The sequence below is a fragment of the Perca fluviatilis genome, chromosome 24 (genome assembly GCF_010015445.1).
Source record: "Perca fluviatilis chromosome 24, GENO_Pfluv_1.0, whole genome shotgun sequence".
In the NCBI taxonomy this organism is placed as follows: Eukaryota; Metazoa; Chordata; class Actinopteri; order Perciformes; family Percidae; genus Perca; species Perca fluviatilis.
Window position 1 is genome coordinate 5,083,695 of NC_053135.1, and position 25,486 is coordinate 5,109,180.

Sequence of the window (25,486 nt, forward strand, 5' to 3'; positions counted from 1 at the left end):
GTATCTTAAAAATCCAAATCTATGACTGCAGCACGATGCCTTCTGTTGGGAAAAAAGGTCCGGTTTGGTTACACAGTGACTTTTTAGAGCCACTGTTTCTTATTCTAAACTTCACCACCTGAATTTCATACAGTCACTGTGAGAAAAGCATGTATACACGTACATCTTTTTATGCTGTGAATCCTCAAAAGATGTAATTTCATTAGTGTGGAAGACTGTAATAGGATATATAGTTATTAATGTAATATTTACTGTGTATTCATTTCATGAAAAGCACCTGAAAATCAGTTGTAATGACAATTACAAAGAATAGATCATTTCATTTATTAGAATCCTCGTTTATCAAAACCTCCATACACACAGCACACAAAGATGAGAATCATACTCCAACTTGAAGCGGCACTCTGGTAAATTTAGTGTTGCACTTTTATTTAGTTTGAGGACTCACAAAAAAACCAAAACAAAAAAACGGTCAAAATCAAAGCAACAGATGCATAGATATCCTGACTGGTAGTCCCCAGTATTGGTCCAAAACCGTGGATCCTTATTTCCCATAATGCAACTCAATAGTGCAACAGTTTCTTAGACTTTGTTTCCCAGATGGAAAATCTAACATAGATATGTTTCTTCCGATACAAAATATCCATTACCTTTTAAATGTATTGTATTAACTTCTGCTGTGGCCTGCCCCCTGGATAAAAAAAAAACCTATTGACACAGTTTTCTTAAGTGTTAGCTGAATGTTGCTTTAGTGTGGTGGATTAAGCTGTTTCCCTTAACAGGTGAAACTGTTAATATGTTTGAACACTCATGTGTTACAACAAAACCTTAAAATACCAGTTTCTCTTAAGATTTGATCTCTCTACTTGAAAATGATGCAGTGCACACAGCCACGAGCGTGTCACGTCATTGTTGTGAGGTTCAGTCTGGTTATAGCAGCTAATGGTCCATCCAGCTGGTGAGCGTCTGTGCCAGGTTAACAATGCTATTGAGCTGAGTCAGGGGCTGTCTGGGCCACATGCCCAATAACTCTGGCAGTCAACAGTTCACTATTTTATTGCCAATTTACAGCAACATTGCTTAAGACTGCATGCCGCATGAATTCAGTCATCACACATTCCAGGCACACGTACATTGGAAACTGTCCCAGTCTTCAGCCTTGTTTATGCTTCCATTTTTCCAAATTGCCTCCATGCCAGCTACCTGGCATCTGGGCCTCTTTGTTGTATTAGCCATAGAGATGGAATAATTCATGTCTGGCCAAATCTGTTATGTGTATTCACGCCAAAGGGCCATGATTAAATTCATGTCACAACATTTGCAGGTACTCAAGCCTTAAGCAAGTAAGAATAAAAAAAAAAAAAATTGCAGCATTTTTGGGATAGGTGTAAATTGAAAGAAGTCATTATCTACAGAAAACACCTTCCCAAGTGGCAGCAAGGAGAGGCTTCAAAAGAATACTTATTTCCGCAATCCAGACACATTGCAGAAAATGGAGGAGAAGCGTGCAGGGAGAATCTCTGGGAGGCCGGTTATGGCAAGCTGCTTAGGTAACTGCATTAGACAACCACACATCAAAGCCTTAAATATTCAAGGGGCCCTCAGACGGTGAGAAACGTACAAATGGATTATTCCTTCTTGAGTAAATACAGATAGAATATAAGCATGTGGCAGAGTGAGAAAAAAGGGGCTGCAAGGGAGCATTTGGCAAATTGCAGCGGCACATGATGATGGAAAATGGTCAAATATAATAAGAGCAACAAAAGAACATTGTGGAGAAGTGGTGTTATCATAGATCAAACAGAATCAGACCTCTTTCTCGCCAGTTCTTACCTGTAAAACCAATTCAGCTACCCACATTACCCAGCCATCATCAGTGACAGTATTCATATTGTGATGATTCTGCTGTGCTCTCCTCCTACACTAGGCGCCACTTCCAAGAAAACTGTTCCAGCGAAGTGTCTTGGCAGTGATGAAGCATAAAAGAGCTGAGGCCTACAGGAACAACGAGTCCACATATCGTCGACAAATGGAAAAACGAGTCTCTGGGAAGTTCTCCGGATCTATTGCTAGGACGTCTTGTGATGAATAGCTAACCTTGTTTCCCAAAACTCTGCTCCCGTACAGCGGCTTCATCACTATGCAGCTCTATCTTCATACATCTAACTCCCTTCCTGATTTATTGGAGGCTATGGCAGAGTCACTAGACCTTGCATCAAACGCTATGGCATTTTGTGCACAAGTACAAATGCTTACATAGACTGTGTGAAGACAGATACATTTGTAAGATGGATGAATGGTGCACATTTGAATTGCAAAACATTCAGACACTCATTACATGGATTTGTTGGAAAATGCAATGTCTCTGTAAAGAAAAATCTCTGCATCCAGTGCCAACATACATAGAGGTTTTGCTTTAATTGAACACATTTCACACACAAATGATGATTGATTAGTTCAATCTCAGCATCTATACCAAAAGACTGACCTTTCTTTACCTGTTAAATATTCATGCTGCCTTGTTGTGGAGGTCCCTTCAGGATAAACCCACATCAATAAGAGATATTTACTCTGGAATTAATGGCAAAGGGATTTTGGACATTATTCAGGGGAGTGAGAGTATTAAAACATGGCTGTATTCCACAGTCAAGATGTGTATTACGACCATCTGGTTAAGATTCAGAATCCCAGAGAGCTTGTGTCGCCCACTCATAAAGCTGTGTGTCCTATCCTGTAGCCGACAATTTAAAATGCAACGTGCATGTGTGGATATCTTCTAAGGATAACAGCAGCCCTAATGTACAATCTAAGAAGATTGTTCTGTAAGCCTTAAAAGATTGTATCTGATAGATAGGAGATGAAATCATTTCAGACGAAGCTTAACGTGAGCCCCAGAACCGGTGCAAGAGGTTCAAGTCCAAAAGGCCGGGGTTATTCTCTCATCTTTGTGGCCAAAGCTCTCTGGCAAAGCACCCCTCCTGGCATTTAAAACACATGTCTGAGATAACATCATTGGTTCTTTTCTCCCTCCCTCTGGCCTCCAGAGAGAATCTCTGAGCATCTCTAAATGTCACGTTAAGTGCTTCTCTTGTCCCACGCTGACACAAAAACGAGGTGCTCTCTGAATACAAAGAAGGCCCGTACTGGATGGCTGCCATAGCTCAAAGAGAGCGACAGTTATCTTCTCTCCTCTTTCCTGCTCTCTTCCTCGTTTGTTCAAACTGTCAGAAGTAACATTAAGTATCTAATAGGGCTACCCAAAGGACTGCAAAGACTTGCACATGTGGTCCTAACTTAATTTGGGTGCTAGACTACATACATAAAGCACAAGTTGTGTCTGCTTGGAAGGTTGGTATTAACATCACAGTCGGTATGACCCATTAAAAACACTACTCCCTGTAGTGCAGGTATATCTAAAAGCAGCAGTGTGCTAATTGTCCTGTAACTAAATAGTTAGAGTAAAATATAATTAGATCCCTTACGTAAGAAATCAGGAGAGTAATGGTGTGGAAAGTATGCCTCTTTTAAATGCTAATCATAAAAAGGTGCTATTTAACTTCATGGAGCTGCGCCTGATTAGGTGTGAGACAGAAATTAGTTTCTTCTTTGTTGGTTTCCTGTTAATAACAGCTTTCAGCGTTGTTTTTTTATTATCATTTACATAAAGGCAAATTTGAACCCAAGGTGGGGAAGTGCACCTAGAATTCAGCAATTAAAACAATAGAAACAATAAAATAATCAAAACACTATATAGCAAGCAGACACGACTTGTGCTTATGTAGTCTAGCACCCAAATTAAGTTAGAACCACAAGTGGAAGTCTTTGCAGTCCTTTGGGTAGCCCTATTAGAGACTTAATGTTACTTTTGACAGTTTGAACAAACGAGGGAGAGAGCAGGAAAGAGGAGAGAAGATAACTGTCGCTCTCTTTGAGCTATGACAGCCATCCAGTACGGGCCTTCTTTGTATTCAGAAACAAAGCTTCTCATTTAGATTCTGTCACAAATGTAATGCAACTAAGTACTGTTATAGGAACAGTTTATCATTTGGGGCTTATTCTCTTTCTTGCAGAGAGTCAGTATAGACTCTCATGTCTGTCCGTTAAGTGCTGGGGGCCAGGAGATGATTAAGCCTAGTCCACACGTACAGTTAACTTATTTTTTTAAACCATAGCTTTTTCTATGTGCTTTGGCCTTACATACACACACAAACTGTGTTTTAGGTCACTGAAAACAGAGCTTTTGGAACACTCTGGCCAGGGTAAAGATTTTAAGAAACGCTATTTAAGTGTAGTCATGTAGATGTTGCACCCTTGAAAAGAACAACTCTGTCTTCTTTTTGGCAAATTTATACCAGTATAGTATATATATATATATAGTATAGTGTCAACGAAGCGTGGATGATTACATACTTTATTTTTATTTTATATATATATATATATATATATGTATATATATATATGTTCAATATATATATATATGTATGTGTGTATATGTGTGTATGTATGTGTGTGTATATATATATATGTATGTATGTATGTGTGTGTGTGTGTCGCAACATAGACGGGGAGAGTCTTTGTCTTCTGCTTCCAGTCTTTATGCGAAGTTAAGATAACCATCTCTTGTTCTGGCTTCATAATTCATAAGAATAATAATTTTTTTCTCATCTAACTACAGCAAGTGTAGTTCCCAAAATGTCAAGTTCCCTAAATATTATAAAGCCGTCATTGGCACAGAAATACTTCAGTAGTTCACCCAAATTACCAACAAGAAAACATATTTTCTCACTTAACCTGTAGTAGTATCTAGCTAGGAATAGGATTTTGTTTACACAGGTTTTGAGATATCTGTAGCTGAGGTTTCTGGCTCCACCCAAACACAATGTAGGTGAATGAAATGGAACAGTTTTCATGAGGACTATTTTATTTTTTCTGTAAGAAAACTAATCACAGGGCAGTAGTATATGGTAAGCTATAGTGATTTTGGAAATGGATGTTAATTAAGAATGTTTTGAATGATGCCTATCAGTACAGTTCCATATGCCTTCTTTGTATTGGAATTATGGCAGAACAAGCTCACAGATATCTTAAAACTTTGTCACAATCTGTCTTTTTTATTAATTTTATTCTCAAACAGGTGACATAAAAGATGAATTGCATCTATGCTTCTATATTAAAGATAGGAAACAGAGATTGTGAGGAGAATTGCTGTGTATGTACAGTATATTAATGGCAGGATAGTTGGCTCTCATTTTTCATTCTTCACAACTACTTCTATTACTTTTCATGGTTATAACTACCACCATAGGCGTAATTTACAGGGGGGGTTAGAACACCCCCCAATAATCAAAACTGACCACTGCAACCCAGCCCAGAAACCTGAACCTGCAGAAAAAGGCACAAATTGTTGCACAAAATTTCACCAAAATGCAGAAAATGAAGTGTTTGACGTTCAAAATTTCAATTTTGCTCAAAAGTGGAGATTTCAACCCCCCCAAATGTTAAACCCAAAGTTTTACCCTTGACTACAACACCTCCAATGCCTCGAGGAGAGACTGTCCGAAAGTGCGCATGTTCCTATAACATTTCAACGACTACCCCGTCTCGTCCTTTTCTATCGCGAGCTTTCACTCTGCCTTTATGTGTGTGACTGTTCTAAACAGCAAAAAGCTCTTTTTTCGTTTTGACGACACTTTGAAGGAACCAGTTAATTTCAAGCATACCCCAGCCTTATGTGTTCAAAATGGCTGCCACGTGAAGAAGTTTGACGCCTTAACCATAATCCATTGGATGCTCAGAGGAAATGTGCAGGGTTTGGTACTGTCTTACAATAAAGTCTGAGTTAAGTTTTATACCTGTGAGCGCATTCATCATCCATTACTCTCTCCACATATTCTATCTCCATTACCTGTGTTTCCGCGGCTGCTGCTGTGGCCGATTTACCCTATGGAGCCCAGACCTCGTAGCTCAGTGGGAGGACGAGAAGAAATCAGTGCAAACCTCATCATTTTCTGCTATATATATATACTTCTTATGAGCTGGTACCTCTCCTGACCTGAGCACCTTTCATAGGGGACAATGAAAGCAAACGGTGGGATGCTTCTCGCTTTCCCCCCTCCCCCACCGCAGCACTCTTTCATCTCTCCTTCCCACAAGGCTGATTCACCACTTGTGACCCCTGCGGCTGCCTCGTTGAAAATAGACAACAAAGTGTCTGAGATGAAAACCAGTGGGCAGTTGTAGGCTAGATTGCCGCTCGGCTTCAAGTTGGTCGGGCAGTGGCGAGCGCTCTCGCTGACACATCCATGTGTCTGGATTCTCGTCGTGTTAAAGGGAGCATGCTGGCACTGCCATGCACCCACATCTGCCAGCGTTAACAAACACAAGCCTGTCCGACTTTGACATCATGGAAGATTTTAAATAATAAAGTGAAATACAATACACATGTGTATTTCCTTTTTGTTATGCATTTATTTTTTTGTCCTACTGAAATTAAAGGGCAATTATATGCAAAACATAGCAAACTAATTTGGGTGGTCAAGGTGCAGATACACAAACATACACAAAACAGTCATAAAAACAGATACAAATATAGTTCTTTATATAAATATGCATAAATAAGTATTCCATTTGTCATCCCCCCCCCCCATTTTAAGAGTAGTGACGTTGTGTTCTGTGGAATTCATCCCTCTTATATTCAGCCCTTTGGGCAACTCTAGCTATCTACAAACGTACCTTGCGGACATCTATTAGCATTAGCTTATTCTCCTCTATGAAACCCATGGATGTAAGCTGGATACAGCACGGCCACGCTGCCTTGTTGCCAGTTTTTCTGTATGGATTATGGGCTTGGCAAGCAATTTTCACTCAAGTGAATGGGCGCCATCTTGGAGTCCAGTATCCAGTTCTTATAAAACATCCATGGGGATGTTAAGCTCTGCCCCAAGGCTGTGATTGGACAGTTGATTGTTTTTCATTTTGGCATTGACAATGCATTTTCATAAAAAAAAAGAAAAAAAAGAAAAGGCTCTCTTGCATCTTCGTTACGTGACAATGAGTGCCAATGCTTTGCATTTAGTATTGGCTGATCTATGCGACCAGAACACAATACAGCTCTTCACTTTGTTTTCTGTGATGTGATTTGATTTGAATGTGGCATGAAAAATGCATTTGCAATAATAAACAATTAATTTAGTTATTACAGGCTAAATAATTGTCCTTTTACCATGATTTTCATTTAGTTGGGACACAGTAAATGCATACTTAACATGGAAATAAGTGTTACAATGTGTATGTCGCTTCAACATTTTGTTTGATTTTTTTTAAGAATTTGGCCATTTGAAATCTTCCATAGCTTTTCTCCACACAGTACCATTTAAGCACCATCAAGAAAGTTGCTGTTGTTCCTGTGTCGCTGTGGCATTTCACTCTGCACCCTTCCTCACAAGCTGCATCTCCTTTAACTGTCTTGAAAGATAGTCACTATATTTGAATGCATCCCTCCCTGATTTATAAATTGCATGAGCACACATGCACACAGACAGAGAACAACAACTCTATCAAAGGTTTCTTTTCACCTTGTGATCATCAAAATATCTCCAGATGCTTATGTTGAGAGCAGAAATGCAGCAAGGATATCTGTACACAGCATTTCAGTATGCAGAGGGGTCTGAATCCATCTCGTCCACTGCAGGGGAAGATAAGAACGTCCTTCATGAATAAAGATGCTTCGGCATCCTCTCCTCTCTGTGTTCAATGTGTACTTCTTACTGTGGCCATTATTTATAGTCCCACTAAGACCCAGAGTGGTGAGAGTGGGTCTCATGGGGGATTGGGAAGTGGAGCTACTGCTACCTATAGTGGGAAAGATATACCACCTCACCCCCGCTGAGAACTTCGCACAGGAAATGAACTCATAAATCAAGCAGTAAATTGAGTGTAGGGCTGTGCTTACTCATCTCAAGAGGTCCGCTCCTCTTCCTCCACACACCCTGCTCCTTTTTTACTGCATGACTAATGCAACGCCGCAACTTCCCTGCCTGCGCGCGTGTCTCTCGCTCTGGTAAACTCTTATCAAAAAGTGTGGATTTTATTTTCAAGTAAACATCATAACTCTGGCCTTGAGGCTACAGTGAGTGTAGGAGCATCTAGGAAGGAGAACAAAAACTAGAGTCTAACTAGGATTTGGGTCCAGAAAGGAGAACATCAGCATCTTGTCCTAGAGCTGAACTTCACCGCCTCATTGTGATGCCACTGGTGAGAGCTGCCTGTCTTTACCCGGACACAGCCTCTCCTGCCCGCCCCAGGCTATCCTGACAGTCACAGGCCCTGTCCAGAGGAATTAAAATCTCTATTTATCAGGACTCGGCTGAAGCTGTCTGGGGACTGGCCGGGGAAATGGCACACATTCAACCTCTTCCAGTGGGACTCTGATGGAGAGTTCAACACGCTGGGACGTGCCAAAGCAGGTTATTTCTTGACAGCATGTGTGATTAAAAAAACAACGCTCTGTACCCAGCTTCACACTTTGTCTCGCTTTGTTTTAGTGCTGAGCCAGCGCCTGCATTGTCCTGAATGTGAATCATTCTTTAATGTTATGCTTAAAAAGAAACATCCAAAGAACAATTTAAGACTGATCTGTGAATACAGGCAGTGTACGTGCATGGACAAGTGTGTGTGTGGATCCACCCTGCTGAGCGTTGCTCCCTATTAAAGCCGGGACTGTGTCGCCTCCTGCAGCTGCTCTCCATCACAGCAGTAGGCAGCATTTCCTCTGAAACAGAGGGGAAGGCAGGAGGGAGGAATCGCCATCACTCCTTCACAATAAAGCCACAGCTGCTGAAGAGCTCTGATCAGATCTCTACTGACCTCCATTGGTGAAATAATGTACATGTTAGGGTGGCTGCCACAGTAATGGAAGGATGGAAATATTGTACTTTTTATAATAAAAACTTAAAAAGTACAATGCATTTTTTTCAAAGGTTGCCAACCTTCTTGGGCCCCTTACAAAAAAAGCAATGTCTTGTCGTGTTTAAGATATCTCTGAGTTGTTAGCAGTTCCACCAAAGAGACAATTCCCCTCTAAACTTCTCAAATGGTTGCATCACAATAATTGTTTGAGACCTAAGAGAGGTCAAAGTATCCAATATAAAAGTAAACATTAGGCTACATAAAAGTGTTTTTAATTAAATACATTTGTGAAACAGAACTTTCTATGTCATCATATTATGTCCCCACAGGGTTATCTTGTGACCCGTTGGAGGGGCCAGACCCTTAAGTTGGGAATCTTTATAATATTAAAATATTTGATAAAACCTCTGTATTTTTGCTTTTGCTTAAGAATGATTTTGAATTCAGGACTTGTACTTGTGATTTCGTACTTTTTCTTTCTTTTTTATAAGTAAAGGGCTGACCCTCTCACACCTCTGCCATTGTTAAAGCAGTGCTGTCACCACAGGGGTTGGTAGTATTGGGGCTTGTTAGCAAAATCAAACCAAACGATGTTATTATTATTAGATTATACAGGAGTGATAAAGGAAAAAGTAACCTCCATCAACCAATTTCCCAGCAGCAGGTTATTTCGACCAGAAGGGGGAGGCCTATACACAAGACCAGCGCACCTACTGTCGCAAAGTTTTCCAGAAATCGTCACTTAGGACATCACTGGGGCTGTATCGGTGGTTAAATCAGTATCTAAACATGTAAGGCTACTCTGCTTTCAACGTTTTAATCATGTTTTATCGGTTTCCGTCAAGTGAAGTGGGGGCCGTCTACAACCCCGACTCCCTCATCCCTGTTTGAATTCAGACTCCCCACTTCAAAGCCCAGCGTGTTTCTCCCTTCCCCCTCCTCACTGCGAGCTCCGTCAAGTCTCCACAATGCCACCGGAAATGAGGAGCATTTCCCTCAAAGTAATGGTTCGGCCCTGGTAAGGCTTCATGCATTACATTGAAATTGACTTTTCCTTTTCAGAATGGTAAATGTGCTTCAAATTTGGAAAATTTTCACAGCAAAAAAAAAAAAAAAAAAAGATCAAACTGTAGCCTACCCTGATGGAATTTTGTCATTTTAGCAGCAAACATGATTAAAAAACAGATTTTAAAAGGGAATATAAATAGATGTATCATATGGCATAGATGGCGTTATCATTATTTGAAAGAACCACATAAATATATCATTTATTGATACAAAACATATCATTTAGCCTATGCAAAATGTCAAATGACAGACTGATTTGAAAAAGGGTAAAGCAAAGCATTTAGTTGCCCAATAGAACATGTGTAAATGTCATAAAACATTTATTTTTGTCCTTTGGCTATGATCTAAGCTGTAAGAGGTATTTACAGATCTAAATTAAATTGTATTTTTTAGAAACATTGCATATCTGTATGTGCCAGATTCATTGACACATTTTCATCTGCAGTCATTTGCCAGGGAAATAACCCTACCCTAAGATGTCCCTTAAACGTAGTTTATTTAATTTTGTTTCAGTTATTCATCAACGTTTTAATTTAAAGGTAATTACCGGAAGTTCATTTCGTCATTGCAGTTAGCTTTATGGTGGTCTTTTTTGTAAGCAGGGATTTAGGAATGTGGAGACCAGCAGCTACGTCACCCTGAAATCGCCTGGGGTCCAGTTGCAAGAAAACTTGTCCAAAGGCTGTGAATTAGTAACACAAACCCTCCGGTAAGTTGTTTTAATTAAGTCCTGCAGTATTTTACAACATTTAAAATTCACAATTGTTGGTGATATATAATACTGTTGTAGTTACTTTAAAGTTTTGCCCAACACGTTGACTAAAAAAATGTCCGTTAGCTAGCCACGCAAGTAACGTTAACGTTTAGAGGTTTGAAAAAAAACGTTGCGCGAACTATCATTACTTGACTTACAGTTTGTGAAATGTTTAGTACCTAAAACGACATCTTAACCGTTGCTTAGACAAGTTCAAGCATGTGTGCCATTGTTTAGGTTTAGGTCAAGCAAGGGTACAAAAAGCCTGCCCCAACATGAAGTGATTGTTTCGGAAACGTGATTTGCTGTTAGCAAGGAAACCGTTTTCGCTAAACCTCCTCGTGCTCATTTGCAGGTAAATTAGGTTGCGTCTCATTGGTTTGCTTAGCTAAGGAGAGTGCTCGACTTTAACATGCATTGCTGTGTTTCCCACAGGACGTAGCTAGCTAGTCCATCTCCCACACATTGTAGGGAAACATTTGCTGATTGCATGCAGTGTTTTGATAACATTTCTCTCCCCGGGGACGTTAGTCTCTGTCTCCATGGTAACGTGGCGGACGCCCAGCCTCGGCGTTGTCGCGTTGAGCGTTGAGCTGACTGCAAGGGGGCGGAACCGGAGAGGAACAACCGGGAACAACGGGTCTTCGATTTCTTTCTCTCCGTAAAGGCGTAATCAGTCGAAGATGGTAAGGAGAGCGCAGCTGCATCAGGACAGCGACAGCATAATAAATAGGTAGATGGAGATTGCATTGACAGTGGTGGAATCTGTGCTCTGTTGTTTTACCTCAAAGCAGATGCTGCTGCTGGCTGTCTTTTTTCTCTCTCTCTCTCTCTCTTCCTGTGATTGTGTAACGTGTATAATTTATGCTAAATGTGTATTGTTGTAAATGCGGATTTAAGACATCTCTTTGGTCTTTGTTTCAGCCATTTCACAACGGAGCATACTACCCCTACACCAGTGACACCCAGGGGACCCACTCATCAGCAGGGGTCCCGTCCCTCCTGAATTCCCCACTCAGCCAGCACTCTGTACCTTCATCCAGCATGACTCCGTCCAGCGGAGCCCCCACCATCCTTCCTTTCAAGTTCCGCCCGCGCAGGGAGAGCGTGGACTGGCGGCGAATTAACGCCGTGGACATAGACCTGGTGGTGAGCCAGCTGGATGTGGACGCCCTGCAGGAGCACATCAGCAGTGTTACGTTCTGCAGCTTGGACGGGGAGCGATGTCAGCGGTGCCAGTGCCCTGTGGACCCAGCTCTGGTCAAGCTCTTGCAGCTGGCCCAGCTCACAGTGGAGTGGCTCCTCCACTGCCAGGAATTTCTCACCCTCAACCTGCGTGCAGTGGAGGAGCGGTTGGCGGCCGCTGACAGGGACCGCGAGCAGCTGCTGGCCCAGCAGAAGAAGCAGGATGAGAAGGTGAAGACGCTGACCGCCGAGCTCAAGCAGAGGAGGAGGGTTATCCGCACCCAGCAGTCCATGCTCACGCCACGAATCAGCAGCAGCCACAAGGTACCGCTGACACACTAAACACTCACACTCTGTGGGTATCTGTTACCATTTGCGTCTCACATATGTTTGGCAAGCCGACAGCTAGCTTCATCACCCCCCCTTCCCTCCTCCTCCTCCTTAGGGGCCCCAACACTGTCATTGTTCCAAAGATCTATTCACAGCTCCGGCATTGTGCATTTCACACCAGGGTTTGGAGGAAAAAAAGGAAATTGGTTGAAGGCTTGTATCAGAGCCTGGCAATATATTGGTCCTAAAATGGTTGTTATGCACTGTACAAAATGTGCTGTGGCAGCCTTGTTTTGGTATGGTTCTAATAAGCTCTGTTTTGAGACTGGAAGAATAGGATTTAGCTGCAGAACAGATGGTCTCATTGGCAGCAATACGTTTTTTCAATCCACTTACAAAAGGGTGACAACGGCAGTCATCAAGATGACCGGCTGACTCCCACTTCCCCCACCCTCATATGTCCTTGTAGAGCATTTTGTCCTCTTTAGTATTGCTGAAGACGTGCGTGTTTTACATACATATCTGTTGGATCCCTCTGCCTGTAAATATTGTCTCTGTTAGGTAGCTCGCTTACCTTTTAGGTTATTTATACCCCAAATCCAAAATCTGCCTCTGTTCTTCAAGTGTACACTATAGCTGCAGCTGACCTAACCAAGCGGTTGCCAAGGCAACAGTATATAGTGTGTCATGACAGCGCGTGGTTGCTAGGTGTGCGCCAGAAGCTCAGCTAACAGAGGTTGGCTCAATAATTGATAGAGAGGTTTGTGTCCTTTGAGGACCTTTTGGCATTTGTTGCTTGCCATGGCTCCACGTTTCTACCAAATACACACACACACACAAACACAAACACAAACACACACACACACACACACACACACACACACACACACACACACACACACACACACACACACAGGGCTCTCACTTGAAGACTAACTTAATTCCGCTCGCTATTTTCACAGTTATTCCAAACCCTTTAATTTAATTGCATCACTTACAGACGTATTCATTGTAGCGGCACACTGCTTCTCCGTGTCATGTGGCAGCCTTTGAATCTTGGCAGCCGTATGTTGTGACAAGATATCAGTTGCAGCAGGTTTAACATCGAATGAAGTCACAGGCACGATGAGCGGCAGAGTTAAATGTAGCGTGTGTGTGTGTGTGTGTGTGTGTGTGTGTGTGTGTGTGTGTGTGTGTGTGTGTGTGTGTGTGTGTGTGTGTGTGTGTGTGTGTGTGTGTGTGTGTGTGTGTGTGTGTGGCATAGACATCATCTAGTCTAGTTGTTAAGTGTTAGTGAGCTGAAATGTAGTGACGCCTGCTGCAGGGAGCAAATCAACATCACTCGCGCTATCTGTCTGTTTGAAAATGACATGCCTGAACTCAGCGGACGCTCCTGTTTGGAGCGTAATCTCAGCGTCAAACTGGGCTTTGTCTGAAACCTCATTTACTACTCCCTATATAATAGGCACCCAGTAGTTTACGAGATTTTGGACTATAAAATGTGACGCATTGCATTGTGGGATTGTTACTATAGACACTACTTTTTTGTTACATATATAGTGCATACGTTTCACACTGAAAATTCAGACACAAAAATAAAAAAGGCAGTGTGCTTCATAGTAGAGCCGAAACAATTAGTTGATTGTCAGACGAAAAAAACAGCAACTACTTTGAAGATAATTGATAAACCGTTCAATCTCCTCTAACGTGAAGATTTGCGGCCTTTCCTTGTCTGTCATTAAAGTGAAGTTTTGAAGTTTTCATTGGAACTATGATGGATGTTTGTGATGTTTTTAAAGACCATACGATCAATCGAATAATTAAGAAAATCTGCACATTAATAGATCATAGAAATAAGTGTTAATTGCAGCCTAACTCCGCTGACTCACTGTGACTTGAACAGTAGTATCCATTGAATAATACAGTTCTCATTTGCAGCATAACAAAATGCAACTATATAAAACACAACCAAATACAGAAACAATTAGCAAATAAACACAACATCATAATTTCTGTTCTTGTTTTCTTTTTCTATATTTGCAGCAAATATTGTTATGCTGCTTATGTGTTGTCAAACTGATCATTGTGTTTCTCAATGTGCCTGTGTTTTATTTCTCGGCAGTGTTTTTTTTTCTAAATGCTGTGCATGTGTTGTTGAGTTGGGGATGTTTTCTTCATCTGCTTGTGTTTTGTCTATTTGAATGTGTTTTCATTCAGTTGTTGAAGTCCGAAGAGCAATGTTAAACATGTTACTGAAAATGTCGTCTCACCATCAAATTCAGACCAACATCTCACTGATACTTCATCTAAACTGTCCTTTCAGTGTTAACCCAGTGTTTGTTGCTTGAGATTTACTCTCATTTTCAAAAAATGCACACGTCGATATAATAATGCCTGTATTGTGTTTGTTTCTTTTAGTGTCCACATTGTGATAAATCCTTCCTCAATTCCTCGTTTCTCCAGAATCACATGCAGCGCCGCCACCCTGACGAGTATGAGATTGGTAAGTCAGCCAGTCACGAAGGTTTGCTGAGCAGTTTAGAAGAAGGACAGGGAGAGAGTGAGTGATAATACTACACTAAAGGTAGGCGTAGGGCTGGGCAATATGGAGAAAATCAAATATCACAATATTTTTGACCAAATACCTCAATATCGATACCGCAACGATATTGTAGTGTTGACTATTGTTGCTTTCACAACATATTTACACAATGAGATTTTTGATAAATAATCATCAGTAATGTGGATATAATGATTAAGTGGGTAAAGGCAAATAATACAACAGTTACAACAATCGGGTAAGTTCAGAAAATGACATCACTTTACTGTAATGCAGCCTTTAAAACCAGGAAAAGACAACACTTATGCCATAATACAATATTACGATATCCAAAATCTAAGACGATATCTAGTATCCTATCACGATATCGATATAATATCGATATATTGCCCAGCTCTAGGTAGGAGTCAGATAAATCACTTACTCGGAAGACACATTACAGCATTTAAGGATGGAGTCTTGTAAGGCTGTACCCAGGGTCCAAAATAAGCACGCCTACCAGCCAAATGCTGGTAAAATGTGCAAGTGGCTGGTAGATTTTTATCACTCACCAGCCAAAAAACAATGGTAATCTATTGAGTGGCTGGTAAAATTTGAACAGTCACTTGCCATTTGGCTGGTAAATTAAAAAGTTAATTTTGAACAATGGCTGTACCTAACTCAGAATTTTGCCAGTCGAATTGGATTTGGCTGTTCAATATGAATATTCAACTATTCCTTCCTTTTTTTCAGCAACGCTTTATTGAACTGCCAGATTTTCCTGCCAGGGGTTCAACGTTATCCCTCCTAGCTAATGCGTCCCATATTTGACAACAAGAGTGCAAAGCTTCACTTCTTCTGTTTGTACCCTTCACAATAATAGCCCAGCTTAAATGAACTCTGAGCATTTCATTAAGAGGCAACTCAATAACCTAGACACTAGAAACAAAAATCTGAGACAATATCGTATGAAGTTGCTGTGAGCTGTAAATTCACAATTTTGTTTTCATTTAGGGAAATGGAGAGCATGCTCACTTTGCAGCTACATGTCGGCACAGAAATGCACAGAGGAGTACATTAGCTGCACTCTGACTGACAAAAAGACTGCTCAACTTGAAGAATCTCAGTCGACTGGACTGACGGGTCCTGACTAATGATTTGCGGGTTCCTGCGTATTTTTTTTTTCTTACATTATTCCAGAGATGCGGTCAGACAGTGAGAAGAAATCTCAGATTGAAAGCCTTAAATTGGAGATCAACGGTCTGAAGGAGCAGATTGTTCAGCAGCAACAGGACTTGCAAGCCAAAACAGCTCAGGTAGGAAAATCAGACCATTGTGACAGAGCTGAAACGAATGATAGTGAATTGATTAGTTGTTATATCTTTTGTCATATATGATGGTAAACTAAATATCTTTGGGCTGTTGGTTACACACCTGATTTTGAGTAACCCTAAAAATAAAAAATAATATTTAAGTTTCTACTTTTATACCAATCGTTTGTGGGTTTGTAAATAGAAAATCTTTTGTATTTTGTTGTGATTCCAGGAAAAAGAGCAGCAGTCCATGCACAGGGACCTGCTGAGAGAATTGGACCGTTTTAAGGCTGAGGAGATGGCACGCATGGACAGAAAGATAGAAGACAGCAGGGATGGCATGCGTAGGGAGATGGAGTTTCTTTACACCCGAAATGTTCAAGCTCTCAATGTATGCAAATGATACTTGGATAATCCCATTAGCAGCTTCTTTAATTATATTTCATATTCATTTGGTCTTTGGGATATCTTCTATCCATACCTCTTTTTTGAACTATTTCACATGTATTTTTATTTATAGGAAGCAAATCAGAATCAGACAGCCAGGCATGAAAAACCAGCCAGCCCTGTTCAGTCGCAGCCCGAGAGAGATCTGGACAACTACAAAGAAATGCAGATACAAGCCATGCAAAAGCTGGAACATCAAATGAAGAAACAGGTTAGTGTAGAGGGGAGATACTGTTTTCAAACCTAAAAGTGAATTAAGTTATTTTAAGTATTAAGTACAAAAAATGTTCTCTCCTAGGACAAAAAGTGGGGATCCAGGCTGCAGGAAATAAAGGCCCAACACGAGTCTGAAAAGAATCAGGTATGTTTTTAGAGATTGTTCTGATACAATTTTTTGCTTTCCGATACAAGTACTGACCCGATACCATGGTGTCATACAGTATATTGTATTATGTTTTAACAGCTGTATACTACTATCCCTGTATGGACGTGATATGATTTCTATCTTTGTTGTACGGCTTTGTTGTATAGAACTTTCTTTTATGATCCAGTTTGACAGTCAGTCATAACGTAAAAAGAACATAAACTACTTTTTAAAGTACTTTTTCTTCTAGGCTAAATTACGTACGATACCGATACCAGCATTTTAGGCAGTATCGGAGGCTTTTCCGATACTGGTATCAGTAACATTAAAACTAGTACTCTATAAGGGAAATATTTAACAAGGTTTAGTTAGAAATGTGTTGGAAGCTGGAAAATGCATCTTCTTCCTGTTATCTTCCAGTTGCTGAACGAGTTGAGCAGAATGCAGTTGTCTGTGTCGGAGCACCAGGAGAGCAGCCACAGGCTGCAGCAGGAGATGAGCAGGAGGCTGCAGGAGAAGGAGCAAACCATCCGGGCTCAGAGGGAGCAGGTTAGCACTGACTCCCACTCACACAGCCATCACCGCCCAGTGTGATTATGTCTGGAGAGGAAGTGAGGCGGAGGGTCAGCCCTTGTTGAGGATATCCTGTATTTGCTTCATGGGCTCAGATTGTGTTGTATTGAGACATGATGATACTGTACATTTGACAGGAACCATGGTGCACAGGAAGCTGATGCTTTTCCTGGAATAGTTCCATATTTCCCCATGGTTACTAGTGGTAACAACAAGTGTGGTTTAAAACTACAGGTTCCAGAATTCTGGGGGCAGCAGACACGCTTTGAAAAATACAGAAATACAACAAAACTTGCTTTGTTTTAATAAATAAGTCAGTCATGCCATGAACCGCAATCTGATTTCCTGGTGCAACACAGCAAGGGTAGTTTTCCACACGAATGCAGGGAATGGTGAAAGGAGTTTGTTAGAGGTTAAATGACCAGATATAACAAGTCCTCATTTTTCTTTCACCAGATAAGGAATATTTCCTTAAATCCACCCACCAAAATAGTGGAAGTACCAGGTATGGATTTTCCTTCTGTTATGTTTTCATCAACAACGTTTTTCACTGAAGGAAGCTGCGTGTATTAACACATTCATTGCATTCTCTGTTTTTCAGTCATTGCCAGTGCACCAGCTCCAGAGCCTAAACCAAAAAGAGTTGTACTTGGTAAGTTAGTAAAAGGCCAGCTGTCATAAGGAAATAAGAATATAAAAACATTGTCACCCCCACAGAGGCTGAGCATGTGCTTTCATGCATGAAGGATTTACATTTCAGATAGCAAACTGAATAAAGCAGTGCTGTTACCACATTAGTTCCCCTCCTCTCTTTTTAACACATATTTTCTCTGACTCCCTGACTTTCAATGACCATTGACCTCATGTGCTGTCCAATTAGAGGAGCCAGTCTCTGCTCCTAAGCTGGATCCTATACAGGAGCTGTCAGAGGAGGAGAAAGGTAAAACAGGAAATAAAACCAACGGAGCCGGTCGACTGCATGCTGTCTGCATGGATGCATCAGTCTGTGTCGGGACTGAGGTCATCTCTGTCCACACTATGGAAAGCAAGCTGATTGTTGACATTCGTTGACGCCTGCCATGTCAGCAATGCTGATCATTTCATCCATCCATCATCTTGTAGGCATTCTCCTCTTCTGCCTGCCCCACTGCAGTCACATCCATCCACCCAAACCCTTGGCATGGAGCTTGCTGTGAAAGTTGGCAAATGCATGCTCTTTTTTTTTTCTTCTTTATGCCTCTGCCGCCTGTAATTGGAGCCTAACTATCCACAAATGGCTGATTTACGTGAGATTTCTTTTACAGACTCAAGCAGCTTCTCTGAGAGGAGGCCAGTGGAGAAGAAGCCCGAGCCTGTACCAGAGAAGAAGCACAGGATGACCACCAGTGCTCTAAAAAGGAACCCCAACATCAAGAAAGAGATGCGGCCAGATCTTGAGCAGGCTGTTATTGAGAAGCTGGAGAACCTGGGAGTCAAGCCTGTAAGTTCACACTTTCAAGCTAGGTTCAGGAATCCTAACCCCAAAATTCCATCAGGCGCAGATGCGCCACATTCCAGTTTTGTTCCGTCAGCCGCCATGCGTCATACCACACCGGGAGCATCCGAGCGGAGCGTTTTGACCGCCCAACTCGAGTCCGAGCCCGAGCCCTTCCGCTCCCTTTTAACGCCCCACTACATGCATCAAAAATATACAGTGTTTACCACAGATTAGAAAGCAATTTGTGGTGGGCGGGCAGGTGGGGAATACTTATTTTCGTAACAATCAAGTATCAAAAACTGAGGAGGACACGCTGTTGGATGCTGTCCTCCTCTCCTGCTTTTTCTTTAATGCCTAACAAATCTATCTCTTTCTGCTTGAGCAGCACTGGTTGAAGCCTGAAAATATTGTAAACAAATTGATAACATAAGTGATTACACTGGTCGGACTGTTGAGCTCTGTTTCAGACTGATACCTCCGGTTCAGGCTGGTCCTCATCCTCAACACGTGCCTTTTTCAGTCGCGGAAAATACTTTTCAATACTCATCTGGATTGAAGCAGCAAACATTCAGTGTAAGAGTAAAAAAACGACATAACATTATTTATAATAACTTTATTTGATTCACAGCTGCTACATAATAGTGTTTTGACGTCACAACCCAACTGCATTTTACCGCAAACTTGCGACTAGTTAACTTTCTAAAGCAGGCACAATTGCTTGTTTGCTAAGAGTCGGGTCGGGACTCCAACATTAACACACTGACAACATTGTATTCAGAATATAAATTATGTTTATAGCACTTTTTAAGGTGTGATTGTGTAAAGGTGTTCATGATATGCCAACCTTTCGTGAATTTGTGAATTTTGCCAGCCGTCTCCTCCATAGACAGTGTTTTCATGGAGACAGACGCTGAGTGCACGGGGGGATGATCGTGTGTGTGTGTGTGTGTGTGTGTGTGTGTGTGTGTGTGTGTGTGTGTGTGTGTGTGTGTGTGTGTGTGTGTGTGTGTGTGTGTGTGTGTGTGTGTGTGTGTGTGTGTGTGTGTGTGTGTGTGTGTGTGTGTGTGTGTTTAAATGGCGTTAAAAAAACAAAAAACACTGATATACCTTGTGCATATTTGAACCATTGTACAACATACAGAAAGAAAATACTCTTAAATGTTCTTTTACTGAACCGGTTTTGTAACTTTTGCTCATAATGTCCTCTACCTCTCCTCAGGATCAGAGTGGTCTGAAGGACAAAGAGCTCGCCTCCATCCTGGCCAGGGTGCATTCGAAGCGGCAGAGCATTGCAAAGGGGATGCCTGAGTACTGGCGCCATCGGGAGGAGATAGCCAGCACTGTGGAGCAGAAGCTGGGTGGTCAGAGGAGAGGCAGCGACCCTGCTCCTGAGTCACAGGCCAGATCCAGACAATCGGTTCAAGGTGAGTCATCAAAAAGCCTCTTAGCACATGAGATCGTCTCGCTTAGTTCTTACTCTGCCCACAGGCCAATAATAACCACACTGTATGCACTACTTTGTGCTAGCTTGTTGTCATCCACTTTTGCATTAGCGGCTTGTAATTGGTTCTGACCGCATGTGCATCCAACACTATGCGTCTAATCTGGGAAAGCTTGTTAGCCGCCACATTAGCTGATTTAAGCTCTGACACAGTCAGTGACTGATCTGCTAATTGTGTTTATATTATCTGTTTTTTTCTGCGTGCAGTGTTGCAGATCCGCCCTCGATCCAGTAGCCTACCCTCCAGAGCGACCCAGGTGGTGTCTGGACCTGCAGTCAAACAGCCCAAGACCCCCCAGCCGGCACCAAGGATCAAGGACACCACCCAACCCAAGACATCTACACCCAAGGCTGCTCTGAGGACCTTCGCATCCAAGTAAAGAACAAACTTTGTATAAAATGAAGTGGTTTATTGTCGTTCTCTATAAATGTCTCATTGGTGTTAACATGTGTCCTGATAATCAAATTATAAGGATTGAATGAGAATACATTACATATACAAGGGGCTCTCAAACTTATTACTCAAAGGTCCACATCTGATTTTTATTCAAGGTCCGGAACAATTGGCAATTACAAAATAACATTTAATCAACTCACTTATAGCTTTTAAGCAACATGCATTCAAGTTGAGTACTCTGTTTTCCTGTTCAACTTTTGTACCGATACCAGTACCTAGAATTTGGTACTGCTACCCATTGGTACCTTTTTTAGGTAGCCTACTCATTCAGTTATAACAAAAAATGTATTTCAGTTGTAAAAACGTCCAAACCTATTATTCCTATTTACATTACAACATTTTACACACCACACAAAATAAATCCCCTCCTTATCTCCCATTCCCCTCCCAAACCCGTCCCTATAACCTCCAGCCTGTCAGTCTGTCACCAGGGCATAGAGAACGCTGTTGTGCGTGTCTTAGAGGAAGTGTTTCCACACTGCCACTGTTTTCGGCCCGCGATTTTATATTGCTGCGAACGTTTTTGAAAACTGTAACCACACTTGCCACTGCTTTATCGGCATTGTCCTGACTCACTGGGACTTGAACAAGCTGAAGAGGCAGCTCTGCTGCGCCCTGGTCACGTAGCAGCGGCAGTATATTTCAAATATTTCACGCTAATCATGAAGGTTAAACTTTGCAATTATCCCACTTCACATGCGTGCCAAACCCTGGAATCTGTGATCCGTACTACGTTCGGTTACACTACAACTGTATATTCAACGTCACTAACAACTTATTGATCAATAGAAAAATAATCTTAATATGGAAAATGTTACACCTCATATGGTATTGTCCTTTGCCTGGACTTTGAGAAGCCCTGACATATACTAAAGATATAAATGCAACCAAAATCTTAACACAATCACCCAAAACCATTTTTGTATTTGGCAGCGTTGCAACAAAGTGGATAAGAGAAGCAGCTGCATCTGAGGTTGCACCAAACAAGTTAGAAACAAGTTAAGATAGAGCTTTTTGATATTTACAGCAGGAGCACAGACTACATTCCTTTTTATTTAAAATGACGCTGACATGCACACTCAGTATTATGCTGTACAGTAACCGTTGGATTTGTTAAGGTGTTGACTTCAGCAAAATGCTTTTGCCAAGATGGAAATATTCCAGAGACTTATTATGCAACATATGAAGTGACTATATTCATATGTCATGCAGCTCTGCAACAATGTTTTGATTGAAGTCGACTTAGTATGAGCAACAATGTGGTGAGTTTAGTGTGAAACTAGCTAGTTATTGTTAACACTCAAACTTAGAATCAATCCTGTGTGATGCTGGTGCAACAGTTTGCTGGAGAGTAAAAAATAAGGCCTTTTTTGTAAATAAAATATATATATATATATATATATATATATATATATATATATATATATATATAATATAATATAATAAAAGTGTATAGATAACATTTGTTGTCGTGTGCTTGTTACAAATTAAATCTTAAATAGTTAATATTTTATATAGCTTTAAGAAAAATAAATATTGAGTAATTAGTAAAAAAGCTGTTTCTGTGATTCTTGAGGACCCCTCCTTTCAGTTCAGATGAAGAATCTGAAGAAGAGGACACAGACATGGAGCGCCAAAGACACCACAGGGGCAAATCACCACAGCCCAGACTAAACCAGGTCCAAATCAGAGCAAGCAAAGCCAGTCCGGTCCAGGCTAGGCCGGCTCCAGCCAGCCACTCGTTCTCCTCCAACCCCCAGCAGGCCAGGGGGCCAGTCGGCGGTGTGACCAGGACTACAGTCACAACGATGGAGAGTGATGACGAGGAGTGGTCCGAGGTCAGCGAGCTGCAGGAGATCGACCCAAAGCGTCTCCAGACTTACAAAGACCAGAACGGCAACGTGGATAAGAGAAACTTTGGCATAGGTAAGAGTTCAATTAATTCTCCTGTTTGATATTTGCCAGAATCTGGCCAGCAACATTCCTATAATCAATGTTTTTATTAATGAATGAAATGATAATGGAACAAAGTGAGACAATGTGAAAGGGGTTACTGCTGTTATCACCTGAATCTGCAGCTCCCCTCGGCTTTACGGAGCTTCATAGTGAGTTTCAGCTTCTTGTTTAGCTGTCCAGTCGACAACTTTACTGTTTTGGTTCTCGTAGCATAATGTCCAGCTGTTTTCAGTGAAAAGACTTTTAAAACATCAACAAACACAACCAACTTATTTCATTAAATTGAGTAACTAAGTATGCCCGAAATCGCAGGAGAGCAGGGCACTGTCTTATTTAAATTTGAATCAAACCGCAAACTTTGTCTATAATGGAAGTAAATGTAGTCTTTTTCAGTATTTTATCAAATCATAAATGTTGTCAGAGCAAAACGACTACCCTGCAATATTATTATGTTGTTTTAAGGCAATAGCGCCCACTCCTACCATGGGTCTTGCAGGTTAAGCAGATGTTATAGATGTCTGTGGTTTGTCTCATCACAGGCTCACGCAACAGTGTCATCTGCTGCAAACAGAGGTTAGAATCTAATTTCATAGAAAGGTGGCAAAACAAGGTTAAACGTATGTCAGCGTGTGATCTAAACTATGGTTTATATTGGAAAAAACACTAAATGACCTCGAGGTTAACAACACCAGAATCCACATCCAGGTCCCTGGAAGATATGAAGGCTTGGATATAAACCTAATTTATAATTTTTTTATTCTGATAGTCAGATATGTAAATGTAAAATAGGTGTCTTCTGAAGAATGCTGGTAATTTATGTTGCACTTCATTCCTTCCAGGCACCGTTTATTATTTAATGAATTGTCTGTTTCTCCTAGAGAACAAAATCAGTGACATGGCCAGAAAAATGGAGAAGCAGTTTGCAGAGAGAGCGATAAAGAAACCAGCAGGGGGCGTCAGCATCTTACCAGAGAGGATGGACGAGGTTCAGGAACTCACGGTGAGATTCACTCTATGATGGAACCTCAGTGCATAACTTCAGTGTACAAAGCTGCTAGCTCATTTGATATCATTATGTAGTGGAAAGCAGCGTCGGCCTCGTGCAGGTCGTACTGCATGGTTAAATGTTTGAGTAATGTTTCTGTATGTGGTGACAGTACACAGATCTAGAGGAGAGCAGTGAGTGGGTGGTCTCCTCCTTAGAGGACAAACCGGAGACGTCGAAACCAGCTCAGGGCTCTGGACCAATGAGGAAGAGCCTGGACTCACCCAGCACCAGTGTCTGGGGAACCTCCACAGGAAGGGGTCCCAAATCAGGTCAGTTCCAGAAATATCAGTGCAATACTCTCCCGACACACCTTTATTACATGTACAAATCCTCAAACCTTTAGGATTTTGATGGCATAACCTTGTTGGGAAGGGGTGGGGATAGACTGGTTTTAGGAATGTGTTTGTAAAATTGTATGTTCAGATGTTTTGTACTCCACTTGCATTGAATATTTATTGATTTCCCTACCTGCCCAGGGACTACGGGTGGAAAATAACAATTGTGCCACAACCTGGTACAATGCGTCTCTCCTTGTTCTTATACAAGGTTATTGTTTAACTGTGCATTGTCCCTGTTTAAATAAAATTACATTACATATAGATGTGGTTTTATAATAAGTTGCAGTGATTATTTTAGACTTGTCCTGTCTGTAAAGCAGTAGAGTAAACACGGCTGTCTGTGTTGTGCCGGCAGGTCTGACTGAAGCAGGAACAGGAAGCACCCTAAAGAGCAGCCTGTGCTCCCTCAGTGACATCAGCGACTCCGAGGACATTAGCAATAAATAACAATAAACACTACAGTTGATCAGGTGATGTAGCTCTACGCAAAGCACAGACACAAAAGACCTCAGTCAACTCTTCTGACACCTACAGTCCATGCCAAATAGCCATATTTCATACTGTTATTATAGGGAAGCTATGATCGAGAGAGCAATACTTAACAAAGCGACTTTGGATTCAGACATTTGTATAGAAAAGAAGACCATCTAATAAATGTGTTAAAGATAAATTAGATTACAGCTTCGGTCGATCCGTCTCACCTAATGCCTTGTGCCAATTCTTTGCTTGCCTTAGATTATACTATTTTCAGTGTTTAACTCTAAATATTCTTTTTTTCATTTGGTATATTCACTGAATTATAACCCACACTCCAAATGAGATGGTGTATGTGGTTTGTGTAAAATTTTGTACATCAAATTTTATAATGCCTTCATGTGTTAAATGAAGCAATGAGATGGGATTTTGTATAGCAACTATTTATACAAGCAATAAAAGATTTCTTTGTGGAATACATACTTGAACTAAATTTTTACATGAAACAATCTGGGCACATGTCATTTTTCTTTCTCCAACAAGCAGAATAACCAAAACTGATTTATTACGAATTTGTCACATTATCATTGTCTTCACACTTTGGTTTATTATGATAATTCACATTTCCAGTCATGCAAGACTTCTTATCACATCATTTTTAACATTAGGTCCGTGTTAGCTAATGCTCTGCAGACCTCATGTCAAAAATGATATTTGATGTTAAAAGAAAAAAAATAATTAAGAAATGCACCTGT

At 41.1% G+C, this 25,486-nt stretch overlaps 1 protein-coding gene across 3 annotated transcripts; it reads left to right on the top strand.

Annotated features, from left to right (window-relative positions):
* The first annotated feature begins 10,556 nt into the window (after window positions 1-10,556).
* On the top strand, window positions 10,557-25,211 carry dzip1 (DAZ interacting zinc finger protein 1). Of its 3 annotated transcripts, none has more exons than XM_039793385.1 (18): window positions 10,557-10,684; window positions 11,261-11,462; window positions 11,654-12,238; window positions 14,663-14,747; window positions 15,984-16,099; window positions 16,329-16,487; window positions 16,617-16,754; window positions 16,842-16,904; window positions 17,328-17,456; window positions 17,937-17,985; window positions 18,082-18,132; window positions 18,785-18,960; window positions 20,177-20,381; window positions 20,666-20,834; window positions 22,492-22,841; window positions 23,750-23,871; window positions 24,029-24,188; window positions 24,613-25,211. In XM_039793385.1, the coding sequence occupies exons 3-18, from the start codon at window positions 11,774-11,776 to the stop codon at window positions 24,702-24,704; spliced, it is 2,529 nt and encodes an 842-aa protein (XP_039649319.1). In that variant the 5' UTR covers window positions 10,557-10,684; window positions 11,261-11,462; window positions 11,654-11,773; the 3' UTR covers window positions 24,705-25,211. The 3 variants fall into 3 exon arrangements, with proteins under 3 accessions (XP_039649319.1, XP_039649317.1, XP_039649318.1); XM_039793383.1 differs by having other exon boundaries at window positions 11,261-11,415; XM_039793384.1 differs by having other exon boundaries at window positions 11,261-11,415; window positions 14,708-14,747.
* Window positions 25,212-25,486: the final 275 nt, after the last annotated feature.

What these genes read in the sequence shown, in the direction of transcription:
- dzip1 (XM_039793383.1), top strand. An exon ending in TCCGGGCTCAGAGGGAGCAG is followed by an intron (nt 17,457 to 17,936) that starts GTTAGCACTGAC and finishes TTCTTTCACCAG; the next exon opens with ATAAGGAATATTTCCTTAAA. An exon ending in TAAGAGAAACTTTGGCATAG is followed by an intron (nt 22,842 to 23,749) that starts GTAAGAGTTCAA and finishes TGTTTCTCCTAG; the next exon opens with AGAACAAAATCAGTGACATG.